The sequence below is a fragment of the Procambarus clarkii genome, chromosome 22 (genome assembly GCF_040958095.1).
Source record: "Procambarus clarkii isolate CNS0578487 chromosome 22, FALCON_Pclarkii_2.0, whole genome shotgun sequence".
NCBI lineage: Eukaryota > Metazoa > Arthropoda > Malacostraca > Decapoda > Cambaridae > Procambarus > Procambarus clarkii.
This window is the reverse complement of record NC_091171.1, coordinates 5911037-5925100: the sequence shown is the minus strand read 5'-3', so window position 1 is coordinate 5925100 and position 14064 is coordinate 5911037. Positions and strand designations below refer to the sequence as shown.

Sequence of the window (14064 nt, the reverse complement as noted above, 5' to 3'; positions counted from 1 at the left end):
CAGCTTATAAGGTAAATAAAATAAGCATTTCTCAAATAAGTAGCTGCCTCACCTCACTGCCTTACTGCTACATAGCCTTCCCGGCATGGTGCCTTCTTTTGATAATTACTTGTTCCACACCCACGTTGTATAACAGGAAGAGGTCTTGGACCCCCACTTCCCTCTCTCATTTTTAATAGTCTATATAGTCATAATTATAGCTTTAAGTATTCAATGAATAAAGTTTGTGACATTTTTACCCTTCTCCTTACCTAACATCATTTGTGCAGCATATTTTTATTTTGTCTCGCCCAGATTTAATTTCAAAATAAAACCAAACTAAATAAATTAGAAATGGGTATGTATAGCTAAGGTACACCCTTACTACTAGGTGAACAGGGGCATTTGGTGATAGTAAATGACCCCATCAGGCAGGGCTCATCACCTTCTCTCATATTTCATGTTCACCAGTGCTTATTTACTTAATAACTACTGGTATAATATCTTGCTATTATAAAACATTCGACTATCATAAAAGACATATTTACTTTAAGTTTCAAGCAGAGAATGCATATGTAACTAACACGAAGGACTCTTCTTCACGAGATTCGCCAGCTATAATATTTTATTCATGTTCCAAAATCTTAAAATCGATCCCAGTATTATGTAGTAGAGAAAAATTGAGTTATATCCAGTTTACGTAAAACTACGAGTGGTCGACACCACACTTAGATCCCGGACCAAACTTACGAAGGTAGCTACTTAGTGTAGCTACCTGAATACCGACGAAGCCGCCACGAAGGCGCTAAGAAGGAAAACATTCGTAGCTAAGAAGAAAAACCTTCGTGAATCTGGCCCCTCAGCCTGACTGTGATGACCATGTTGACTCCGATGACAAATAACCCCAGGGACCATGTGATCACCACTAAACACGCTCCAGGCTGGACTGCGAGTGTATACAAACTCTCAAGATCTTCCATAGTTAATCTACAACTATACCATTCCCCCCATCTACTGACCCCTCCTCTCCGACTCTCGCTTGTGTCCTACTTGTACTAACTGTATTGTGCCATCATTCCAGTAATACGCTCTTCTTGTTGGCGTGAGGGCGTCTGTTGCAGCGTACGTTAGCCAGTACCACGGTGCACACACCTGGTCTTAGTCTTATCTGTCACACACACCTGTTAGGGGCCACTGTGGTGGTCGTCACCACCACAGTGGTTACTGTGGTGGTGGTGACCACTACCAGCAGCCCCACCAACGTGGACAAAAAGGTTCCCCCCCACCCCAGGGATGGCTGGTTGTTCCCAGCTGTAGTGAAGAGGCCGGCCGCTGCTCACTAATGGGTGTCACCAGCAACTATTACTCAAGTGGCGATGACGGCGCGTCCTCCGACACCCGCCCCCACCGACACCCGCCCCCACCTACACCCACCCGCCTCCACCTACACCCACCTACACCTACACCCACCCGCCTCCACCTACACCCACCTACACCTACACCCGCCCCCACCGACACCCGCCTCCACTTACACCTGCCTCAACCGGCACCCACTCCCAAAGACACCCGCCCCCCACCTACACCCACCCGCCTCCACCTACACCCACCTACACCTACACCCACCCGCCTCCACCTACACCCACCTACACCTACACCCGCCCCCACCGACACCCGCCTCCACCTACACCTGCCTCAACCGGCACCCACTCCCAAAGACACCCGCCCCCCACCGACACCCGCCCCCACCGACACCCGCCTCCACCGACACCCGCCTCCACCGACACCCGCCTCCACCGACACCCGCCTCCTCCCTCACCCGCCTCCACCGAAACCCGCCCCCCACCGACACCCGCCTCCACCAACACCCGCCTCCTCCGACACCCGCCTCCACCGACACCCGCCCCCACCGACACCCGCCCTAACCGACACCCGCCTCCACCGACACCCGCCCAAACCGACACCCGACTCCACCGACACCCGCCCCCACCGACACCTGCCCGCCACCGACACCCGCCGCCAACTACACCCGCTCCCACCGACACCCACCCCCACTGACACCCGCCTCCACCGACACCCGCCCCCCCACCGACACCCGCCCCCCACCGACACCCGCCTCCAACTACACCCGCTCCCACCGACACCCGCCCCACCGATTCCCGCCTCCACCGACACCCGCCTCCACCGACACCCGCCTCCACCGACACCGGCCTCCACCGACACCCGCCCCCCACCGACACCCGCCCCCACCGACACCCGCCTCCAACTACACTCGCCCCCACCGACACCCGCCCAACCGCCACCTGCCTCCAACTACACCCGCTCCCACCGACACCCGCCCCCACCGACACCCGCCTCCACCGACACCCGCCTCCACCGACACCCGCCCCTCACCGACACCCGCCTCCACCGACACCCGCCCCCACCGACACCCGCCTCCACCGACACCCGCCTCCACCGACACCCGTCCCCCAACGACACCCGCCTCCACCGACTCGCGCCTCCACCGACACCCGCCTCCACCGACACCCGTCTCCACCGACACCCGCCTCCACCTACACCCGCCCCCACCGACACCCGCCTCCACCGACACCCGCCCCTCACCGACACCCGCCTCCACCGACACCCGCCTCCACCGACACCCGCCCCCACCGACACCCGCCCCCCACCGACACCCGCCCCCCACCGACACCCGCCTACACCCGCCCCCCACCGACACCCGCCCCCACCGACACCCGCCCCCACCGACACCCACCCCCACCGACACCCGCCTCCACCTACACCCGCCTCCACCGACACCCACTCCCACCGACACCCGGTTCCACCGACACCCGCCCCCCACCGACACCCGCCTCCACCGACACCCGCCTCCACCTCCACCCGCCTCCACCGACACCCGCCTCCATCTACACCCGCCTCCACCTCCACCCGCCTCCACCTACACCCGCCTCCACCGACACCCACTCCCACCGACACCCGGTTCCACCGACACCCGCCCCCCACCGACACCCGCCCCCACCGACACCCGCCCCCCACCGACACCCGCCCCCCACCGACACCCACTCCCACCGACACCCGCCCCCCACCGACACCCACTCCCACCGACACCCGCCCCCCACCGACACCCGCCCCCACCGACACCCGCCTCCACCTACGCCCGCCTCCACCGACACCCACTCCCACCGACACCTGGTTCCACCGACACCCGCCCCTCACCGACACCCGCCTCCACCTACACCCGCCTCCACCGACACCCCGCCTCCACCTACACCCGCCTCCACCGACACCCACTTCCCACCGACACCCGGTTCCACCGACACCCGCCTCCCACCGACACCCGCCTCCACCGACACCCGCCTCCACCGACACCCGCCTCCACCGACACCCGCCTCCACCTACACCCGCCTCCACCTCCACCCGCCTCCACCTACACCCGCCTCCACCGACACCCGCCCCCCACCGACACCCGCCCCCACCGACACCCGCCTCCACCGACACCGCCTCCACCGACACCCGCCCCCCACCGACACCCGCCCCCACCGACACCCGCCCCCCACCGACACCCGTCTCCACTGACCGCCTCCACCTACACCCGCCTCCACCTACACCCGCCTCCACCGACACCCGCCCCCACCGACACCCGCCTCCACCGACACCCGCACCTTACCGACACTCGCTCCCACCGACACCCGCCTCCACCTACACCCGCCTCCACCGACACCCGCCCCCCACCGACACCCGCCCGCACCTACACCTGCCCCCACCTACACCCGCCCCCACCGACACCCGCCCCCACCGACACCCGCCTCCACCGACACCCACCTCCACCGACACCCGCCTCCACCGACACCCGCTCCCCACCGACACCCGCCTCCCCGACACCCGCCTCCACCGACACCCGCCTCCACCGACACCCGCCCTCCACCGACACCCGCCTCCACCTACACCCGCCTCCACCGACACCCCGCCCCCCACCGACACCCGCCCCCACCTACACCCGCTTCCACCGACACAAGCCTCCACCGACACCCGCTCCCACCGACACCCGCCTCCCCCGACACCCGCCCCCCAACGACACCCGCCCCCACCGACACCCGCCTCAACCGACACCCGCCCCCACCAACACCCGCTTCCACCGACACTCGCCTCCACCGACACCCGCCCCCCAACGACACACGCTCCCACCGACACCCGCCCCCACCGACACCCACCTCCCCCCCACCGACACCCGCCCCCACCTACACCCGCTTCCACCGACACAAGCCTCCACCGACACCCGCTCCCACCGACACCCGCCTCCACCGACACCTGCCCCCCAACGACACCCGCCCCCACCGACACCCGCCTCCACCGACACCCGGCCCCCACCAACACCCGCTTCCACCGACACCTGCCTCCACCGACACCCGCCCCCACCGACACCCGCCCCCACTGACACCCGCCTCCACCGACACCCGCCCCCACCTACACCCCCTCCTACATTTACCCTAAATGAATGGGATATAAGGGAAGTTAAGATGGAAGCTCCCTTGGGAATGAGTGACCACAGTGTATTGAACTTTGAGTACCTGGTAGAGCTAGGACTTATCTCCCCCCAAAAGAACTAGGAATCAAAAGGCTGGCATACCGAAAGGGGAATTATGAACAGATGAGAAGTTTCCTAAGTGAAATACCTTGGGACACAGACCTCAGAGACAAGTCTGTACAGGGTATGATGGACTATGTTACCCAAAAGTGTCAGGAGGCAGTAAACAGGTTCATCCCGGCCCAAAGGGAAAAATCCGAGAAGCAACAGAAGAATCCATGGTATAATAGGGCATGTATGGAAGCGAAGAAACTGAACAAAAAGGCGTGGAGGAACTTCCGGAATAACAGAACACCAGAAAGCAGAGAGAGATACCAGAGAACCAGGAATGAGTACGTCAGGGTGAGAAGAGAAGCAGAGAAAAATTTTGAAAATGATATAGCAAACAAAGCCAAGACCGAACCAAAGCTACTCCACAGTCACATCAGAAGGAAAACAACAGTGAAAGAACAGGTATTGAAACTTAGAACAGGCGAGGACAGGTATACAGAGAATGACAGAGAGGTGTGTGAGGAACTCAACAAGAGGTTCCAGGAGGTCTTCACAATAGAACAGGGTGAGGTCACTGTGCTAGGAGAAAGGGAGGTAAACCAGGCGGCCTTGGAGGAGTTCGAAATTACGAGAGAGGAGGTCAAGAGACACCTGCTGGATCTGGATGTTAGAAAGGCTGTTGGTCCAGATGGGATCTCACCATGGGTACTGAAAGAGTGTGCAGAGGCACTTTGCCTGCCACTCTCCATAGTGTATAGTAAGTCACTAGAGACGGGAGATCTACCAGAAATATGGAAGACGGCGAATGTGGTCCCAATATACAAAAAGGGCGACAGACAAGAGGCACTGAACTACAGGCCAGTGTCCTTGACTTGTATACCATGCAAGGTGATGGAGAAGATCGTGAGAAAAAACCTGGTAACATATCTGGAGAGAAGGGACTTCGTGACAAATCGCCAACATGGATTCATGGAGGGTAAATCTTGCCTTACAGGCTTGATAGAATTCTACGATCAGGTGACACAGATTAAGCAAGAAAGAGAGGGCTGGGCGGACTGCATTTTCTTGGATTGTCGGAAAGCCTTTGACACAGTACCGCATAAGAGGCTGGTACATAAGCTGGAGAGACAGGCAGGTGTAGCTGGTAAGGTGCTCCAGTGGATAAGGGAGTATCTAAGCAATAGGAAGCAGAGAGTTACGGTGAGGGGTGAGACCTCCGATTGGCGTGAAGTCACCAGTGGAGTCCCACAGGGCTTCTGTACTCGGTCCTATCTTGTTTCTGATATATGTAAATGATCTCCCGGAGGGTATCGATTCATTTCTCTCAATGTTTGCGGACGATGCTAAAATTATGAGAAGGATTAAAACAGAAGAGGACTGTTTGAGGCTTCAAGAAGACCTAGACAAGCTGAAGGAATGGTCGAACAAATGGGTTGTTAGAGTTTAACCCAACCAAATGTAATGTAATGAAGATAGGTGTAGGGAGCAGGAGGCCAGATACAAGGTATCATCTGGGAGAGGAAATTCTTCAGGAGTCGAGAGAAGGAAAAAGACTTGGGGTTGATATCACGCCAGACCTGTCTCCTGCAGCACATATCAAGCGGATAACATCAGCGGCATATGCCAGGCTGGCCAACATACGAACGGCATTCAGAACTTGTGTAAAGAATCATTCAGAACTTTGTATACCACATATGTCAGGCCAATCCTGGAGTATGCAGCCCCAGCATGGAGTCCATATCTAGTCAAGGATAAGACTAAACTGGAAAAGGTTCAAAGGTTTGCCACCAGACTAGTACCCGAGCTGAGAGGTATGAGCTACGAGGAGAGACTACGGGAATTAAACCTCACTTCGCTGAAGACAGAAGAGTTAGGGGGGACATGATCACCACATTCAAGATTCTGAAGGGGATTGATAGGGTAGATAAAGACAGTCTATTTAACACAAGGGGCACACGTACTAGAGGACACAGGTGGAAACTGAGTGCCCAAATGAGCCACAGAGATATTAGAAAGAACTTTTTTAGTGTCAGAGTGGTTGACAAAATGGAATGCATTAGGAAGTGATGTGGTGGAGGCTGACTCCATACACAGTTTCAAGTGTAGATATGACAGAGCCCGATAGGCTCATGAATCTGTACACCTGTTGATTGACGGTTGAGAGGCGGGACCAAAGAGCCAGAGCTCAACCCCCGCAAACACAACTAGGTGAGTACAACTAGGTGAGTACACCCGCCTCCACCTACACCCGCCCCCACCGACACCCGCCCCCCCACCGACACCCGCCTCCACCTACACCCGCCCCCACCGACACCCGCCCCCACTGACACCCGCCTCCACCGACACCCGCCCCCACCTACACCCGCCTCCACCTACACCCGCCCCCACCGACACCCGCCCCACCGACACCCGCCTCCACCGACACCCGCCCCCACCGACACCCGCCCCCCACCGACACCCGCCTCCACCGACACCCGGCCCCACCTACACCGCCTCCACCTACACCCGCCCCCACCGACCCCGCCTCCACCGACACCCGCCTCCACCGACACCCGCCTCCACCGACACCCGCCCCCACCGACACCCGCCCCCACCGACACCCGCCCCCACCTACACCCGCTTCCACCTACACCCGCCCCCTCCGACACCCGCCCCCACCTACACCCGCTTCCACCTACACACCCGCCCCCACCTACACCCGCCTCCACCGACACCCGCCTCCACCGACACCCGCCTCCACCGACACCCGCCCCCACCGACACCCGCCCCCACCGACACCCGCCTCCACCGACACCCGCCCCCACCTACACCCGCTTCCACCTACACCCGCCCCCACCGACACCCGCCCCCACCGACACCCGCCCCCACCTACACCCGCCCCACCTACACCACCCCCACCGACACCCGCCCCCACCTACACCCGCTTCCACCTACACCTGTAATTTGATGCAGGTGACATCACCTCTTCTACGCAATGAGGAGTGAGCTGTGAGGTCGATGAGGAGCTCATCAAGGCGATGAGCTCGTCTCTCTCCAACTGGGAAACTGTAGCTATGAATTCGCTGGCTGGCTCTCTCACCGGTCTGGAAGCTTTCACCCGATTGGTGACGGCAGTCAATGAGGCTTAGTTAATACCCAACGTTACCTTACAGCTGTTGGAGGGACGGTGGCGTAGTGGGGGAGGGTGGAGAGGGGGTGGCGTCGTGGGGGAGGGTGGAGAGGGGGTGGCGTCGTGGGGGAGGGTGGAGAGGGGGTGGCGTAGTGGGGGAGGGTGGAGAGGGGGTGGCGTCGTGGGGGAGGGTGGAGAGGGGGTGGCGTCGTGGGGGAGGGTGGAGAGGGGGTGGCGTCGTGGGGGAGGGTGGAGAGGGGGTGGCGTCGTGGGGGAGGGTGGAGAGGGGGTGGCGTCGTGGGGGAGGGTGGAGAGGGGGTGGCGTCGTGGGGGAGGGTGGAGAGGGGGTGGCGTCGTGGGGGAGGGTGGAGAGGGGGGGCGTCGTGGGGGAGGGTGGAGAGGGGGTGGCGTCGTGGGGGAGGGTGGAGAGGGGGTGGCGTCGTGGGGGAGGGTGGAGAGGGGGTGGCGTCGTGGGGGAGGGTGGAGTGGGGGTGGCGTCGTGGGGGAGGGTGGAGTGGGAGTGGCGTCGTGGGGGAGGGTGGAGAGGGGGTGGCGTCGTGTGGGGGAGGGTGGAGTGGGGGTGGCGTCGTGGGGAGGGTGGAGTGGGAGTGGCGTCGTGGGGGAGGGTGGAGAGGGGGTGGCGTCGTGGGGGAGGGTGGAGAGGGGGTGGCGTCGTGGGGGAGGGTGGAGAGGGGGTGGCGTCGTGGGGGAGGGTGGAGTGGGGGTGGCGTCGTGGGGGAGGGTGGAGAGGGGGTGGCGTCGTGGGGAGGGTGGAGAGGGGGTGGCGTCGTGGGGGAGGGTGGAGTGGGGGTGGCGTCGTGGGGGAGGGTGGAGTGGGGGTGGCGTCGTGGGGGAGGGTGGAGTGGGAGTGGCGTCGTGGGGGAGGGTGGAGTGGGAGCGGCGTCGTGGGGGAGGGTGGAGTGGGGTTGGACGTCTACCACAGTGAGTACGTCTACCACAGTGAGCACGTCTACCACAGTGAGCACGTCTACCACAGTGAGCACGTCTACCACAGTGAGTGCGGCCACTTGCCTCAGTACTCACACACGGCTGGAGGTAATACTACAGTATGTCATACATAATTATTCCCGCTGCTCCTTCAGGCTCCAGATCATTTAGTGTTGATTCCAGAAGCAGCCATAACGAGTGGTGTTGAGTGTCTCACACCGACCACTGTAACACAGTAGTAACTGCCTCTCGCACTACACAACACACTCGTATTGTTTACCAGTTTAGCGCTCCAGAATGATTGTCGTTGTGTAAACGTGTGTCGCTTGGGCTTACAAGTCTTTAAATAGTCAAACGCTCAAATGTTCGGAGCAGACTGACCTCCAGCCTCGGCCCGTCAGCCACACTGGTGGGACAGGCAGCCGGCCCGTCAGCCACAGTGGTGAGAGAGGCACCCGGCCCGTCAGCCACAGTGGTGGGACAGGCAGCCGGCCCGTCAGCCACAGTGGTGGGACAGGCAGCCGGCTCGTCAGCCACAGTGGTGGGACAGGCAGCCGGCTCGTCAGCCACAGTGGTGGGACAGGCAGCCGGCTCGTCAGCCACACTGGTGGGACAGGCAGTCGGCTCGTCAGCCACAGTGGTGGGACAGGCAGCCGGCTCGTCAGCCACAGTGGTGGGACAGGCAGCCGGCTCGTCAGCCACAGTGGTGGGACAGGCAGCCGGCTCGTCAGCCACACTGGTGGGACAGGCAGCCGGCTCGTCAGCCACAGTGGTGGTACAGGCAGCCGGCTCGTCAGCCACAGTGGTGGGACAGGCAGCCGGCTCGTCAGCCACACTGGGGGGACAGGCAGCCGGCCCGTCAGCCACATTGGTGGGACAGGCAGCCGGCTCGTCAGCCACAGTGGTGGGACAGGCAGCCGGCTCGTCAGCCACAGTGGTGGGACAGGCAGCCGGCTCGTCAGCCACACTGGTGGGACAGGCAGCCGACCCGTCAGCCACACTGGTGGGACAGGCAGCCGGCTCGTCAGCCACAGTGGTGGGACAGGCAGCCGGCTCGTCAGCCACAGTGGTGGGACAGGCAGCCGGCTCGTCAGCTACAGTGGTGGGACAGGCAGCCGGCTCGTCAGCCACACTGGTGGGACAGGCAGCCGGCCCGTCAGCCACACTGGTGGGACAGGCAGCCGGTCGTCAGCCACAGTGGTGGGACAGGCAGCCGGCTCGTCAGCCACAGTGGTGGGACAGGCAGCCGGCCCGTCAGCCACACTGGTGGGACAGGCAGCCGGTCCGTCAGCCACACTGGTGGGACAGGCAGCCGGCTCGTCAGCCACACTGGTGGGACAGTATTATAGACTCGTGGGTTGGTTGGTGTTGTCGTCGTCGATCCTTCTCTATGGACAACCCAACCCACAACTCGGCAGAGTGCTTATACTAGGAGATCACCCTTGGCGCTTCTGGCTCTTGGAGAGGGGCTCAACGTCACACGCTTAGGGGATGCGGCTCCAACACTTAGCCTCGTTGTCACGTGCACACACCCACTCGAGCCGCTGTGACTCCCCACTCTCTCCTTAGGTGATATGATCTCCTCGGTCCCCCTTTGACTTATTAATATTACCTTCTACCCTGTCCACAGCAGTGGTTCTTGGTTCTTTCTCTCTCCTTCTTTACTACCTCCTGGGAAGCCTCACTAGGACAAGGGCAAACACCAGCAAATTGTGACACATTTACTTGACAAAGCACATACACGATACATACACACATATAATAATAATGAATCCTATACTCTATAATATCACAATCAGGTTGCACTCCAACACCATCAGAACTCTATTATCAGCTTATCAAGGGGTATCCTATCTCCTGATTCGCCACCTGATACCATTAACCTCCTCAAGTTGGTCAAGCCTACATACACTGTTGCACTATCAGCAAGATAATGTATATATAGAAAATCAGCATTTGAATGCAATAACATATACCAGTATAAATGTTCATTGATACTTCAGTATAAAAAATTCCTTGACATAAGAATGCCAACAGTCACTCACCTCTCACTGCGTCTTGCACGCTAATGACAACCAAACACTATCAACTCCCTACTAGTAATCCACCAGAACTTCCCCTTCCACCTCTGGAAGTTCACAACCCTAATATCCTTAGGTTCTTCCGGGCTTCACTACCAGGATCCTCTGCAGCTCCTCCAGGCTGCTATCATGAAGTTTCCTTGTGCAACTACGGTGCTTCACCCTTCTGTTAGGTTCTTCCACAGCTCTCTTGGCTGCTACACCACCTCTACAGAAGCACGTGACACTCCTCTTCACTGCTGCTTCTCCTCACAGCTCGAGGTCCTCTGCTCCACTACCTTGGAGTCTCATCAGCTACATCATCTGCTGGCTTCGAAGTTCTCAGCAACTTCTTCCCCAAAAGACAAACCTGCAACCCATCGACACTCCAATAAAATGTTCCCCTTTAACACATAAACAAAAATAACCACACAATATGCTTGCCTCAAACCTCTATCTGTCCTCTACATACAGTGAGAGTGGACTCCCCCGTTTTGGGCGGGTCCATACTCCACCTCGCCTGGCGGCGGTGTCCTCACTCGCTGGGAGGGTCTTCCTCCATCCAGAGCCAGGCTCCCTCAGTCGTCCGCCAGCGCTCAGAGGGGACGGACGTCGCTCCGTGTTCCTCCCTCTCCACTCTCTTATTTCAGGCTTTCTGCCTTATTAAAACATGCCTAACTTATAAATAAACATTGCTACTGTCGCTGGGCACACGACCAACTACAAGTGATCACTATGAACTGGCGTTTATCGTGCTTACCACAGATTAATTGGTCGAGGGCGCTTTCCCTCTGACGGCGTCTGGTCAGGGCGCTCCACACAGCCCACAATAATGCCTCCGGGCGGCTTAATATTCACTAATTATCGTCCACGACTTGAGACCACACGTCCCCAGCTCTATTCCACAGCTGGTACGTCTGCACACTTCTCTTCTCTTAGAGATATATCACTAGGGGTTCCCTTCTGGCGGGAGCTCAAACGGAGCGCGACTTCCCCCTGCGATGTCTGGCACTCAAGTGAGGTCAAGGTCCTCCGGAAGCGAGCCTCACGCCTCCAGCAAAATGTCCACATCTCCTAGCCAGTCATTTATCTATTTCCTTACTTACTGCCCATAATCTTAAATTGTTTTACATATCCAACCAGCCATTTTTCATATGGGTTATCACCTCAATATTTGCTAGACCTTCTAGTTAGGTCAGGCTTGCTGAATAACTCTCAAGGAGGGAGACTCGTTTCTCCTGCAGGCTGAGATCATAACACTCCCCTCCCCTTATTTTTGAGAGTTATTCCAGTGGCAAAGCTCGGGATAATACATCCGCCACCACGCTGTCTCGTTCTTCACCCCATATACTCTCTTAGGAGTCTACAAATAATTCGTTGCACCTTGCAACATCCGGCTCACAACTCTCCAGAAACATGGTCTTCTCACAAACGATTTGACTTCTCTGGCACCTCTTGGCTAGGCTGTCCTCCTTGGACGCCTGCAATCCATTGGCCCACTCTACTTACTGTCTCCACCCTCCGTTTCCTCGTCTTCTCTTCACGTCCAGAGTCAGACATCTACTGTCTGTACCTCCTCTGTCGTCTTCACTCTTCCATCTACTGCCATTATACTTTCGTCTCCTGTCATCATACTTCACTCCATCGTCTTCACCGACGCTCCTCCTTTTCGTCTCCTCATTTATCTGAGACCTCATCCTGTTCGACTTCCATCGAGTCCTCGGCTTTCTTCTATCCCTCCATGCTTGCATCATCATCCTCTTCCTACACTTTTCACTTCTATACCACTCCATTTCTTCTCCTTCGACTCTTCTTCGTTCCCTAAAAGTTTCTTCGGGCACTATACTACATCCAACAGCACTCGACCATACATGTCGCTTTGCCTCTCCCAGAGTGCTCGTAAGCACCTCTCCACACATACTGTCTCTTCTCCTTTCATTTTCTCGGTTATTACTCTTCTTCACTATCTTTTCTTCACGTTTTCTGTGGAACATGTCAACTCCTGACATCTCAAACAACTTAACTCCACTATCCATATGCCTCTGTGCTCGTGGACCACTTGACGCTCTACTCCCGTCCTCAGTATGTCCACATCCTTCCTCATTCCTACTCAGCACAGTTGCGTTCACCTTCCGACCCTTAATTTCAGCAGTCTGGGCTCTACTCAGGTCCGCTCTCTTCACAGTATTCTTCTTCGGCTGGGTCATCCTCACTTTTGACCTCACCGAGACTTCATTTTCCTTGGCTGGACCTTCATCAAACAGCCACGCTATGTCTACGTCAATATCTTCCACCGGCTGAATCGACACTGTCTCACCTTCTCCAGTGTCTTCCTCGTCGGCCACCTCTGCCTTCGTCACTACCGAGACAGGGTTTTCAATGGCTTGGCGGTCTCCTGACTCATTTCCTCGGATGTCAGTCAGGTTCACACTCTCAGGTGTCCCACACGTGCAGTGGCCTTCTGGGCACTCCTCTGGCACAGTCTCCGCTATGACTCTTGGCAACACCTTTGTCCCGCACAAGTCATTCCCCAGGATCACTTGGACTCCTGGAACAGGTATGTCGGGGCACACTCCCAACATCACCTCTGCCGACACATATTCCGACCTTAGCTGGACAGTACAAACGGGCATGTCACTTTCAGACAACAACCCATATACTTTCATCTTCCCACTGCCAGCTAACCGTCGATCATTCCCAATCAGGCTTCTCGCAATCAAGCTCTGATTAGCTCCGGTATCTCTTAAGATACCAACTTCTACCTCAGGTTGGCCTCCTACACTGATCCAACCTTTGCTCATGAACGGCCTATACCTCTCGTTCACTAAGTTCGCTCTCTGTGGTTTGTCTTGGAACACATTGATATATTTGCTTCGGGGGTCACACATGGCCAGGGTCACAACTCTCTTGCCCTGCCGACAATCTCGCATCACGTGACCCAATCCGTTACAATTGTAACATCTCATCTGGGAAAAATCTCTTCTATATGTACCAAAGCGGCTCTGACTCTGCCCACTCGTATTGGAGTTCCTCGGGCCAGACGTACTACTCGTACTCTGTGGAGCTTTACTGGACTCTTGATTTCCCGGATACCGATCAGTTTCTCGTTTAGCTCCTCCATCTTCACTTTCAGATGAAGTGCGCGACCTACTCTTCTGAGCTTTAGGGTACTTACTTTTATCTGCCCATTTATCAAAATTTTTCTCACCCCAGACTCTTCTGGGTCTCTCATAATTTCTTCCTCCCCAGACTCCATTGGATCTGCCATTGCTGCGTCTCGCCTCGCTTCTCACTCTGTTCTCCCTCAAGCTCTTGTATGCTTCAGTAATCATATCCGCCCTATCTGCGGCATCTTTCACCTCCATTATCCCTGCTTCTTGGATCTTGAACTTTGT

The 14064-nt window shown here is 57.6% G+C and overlaps 2 protein-coding genes and 1 long non-coding RNA gene across 3 annotated transcripts; 2 read left to right on the top strand and 1 right to left on the bottom strand.

Annotated features, from left to right (window-relative positions):
• Positions 1 to 1321: 1321 nt before the first annotated feature.
• On the top strand, positions 1322 to 4411 carry LOC138367638 (basic proline-rich protein-like). The gene has a single exon (XM_069329366.1). It carries the CDS (start codon positions 1322 to 1324, stop codon positions 4409 to 4411), a length of 3090 nt encoding a protein of 1029 aa, XP_069185467.1.
• A 60-nt stretch (positions 4412 to 4471) lies between these two features.
• LOC123761857 (uncharacterized) lies at positions 4472 to 7499 on the top strand. The gene is made up of 2 exons (XM_069329365.1): positions 4472 to 4487; positions 6775 to 7499. Exons 1-2 carry the CDS (start codon positions 4472 to 4474, stop codon positions 7497 to 7499), a joined length of 741 nt encoding a protein of 246 aa, XP_069185466.1.
• A 2817-nt stretch (positions 7500 to 10316) lies between these two features.
• On the bottom strand, positions 10317 to 12109 carry LOC138367647 (uncharacterized). The gene is made up of 2 exons (XR_011229381.1): positions 11430 to 12109; positions 10317 to 11039 (listed from the first exon to the last, which is right to left on the bottom strand). It is a non-coding gene; the product is annotated as an uncharacterized lncRNA (long non-coding RNA).
• Positions 12110 to 14064: the final 1955 nt, after the last annotated feature.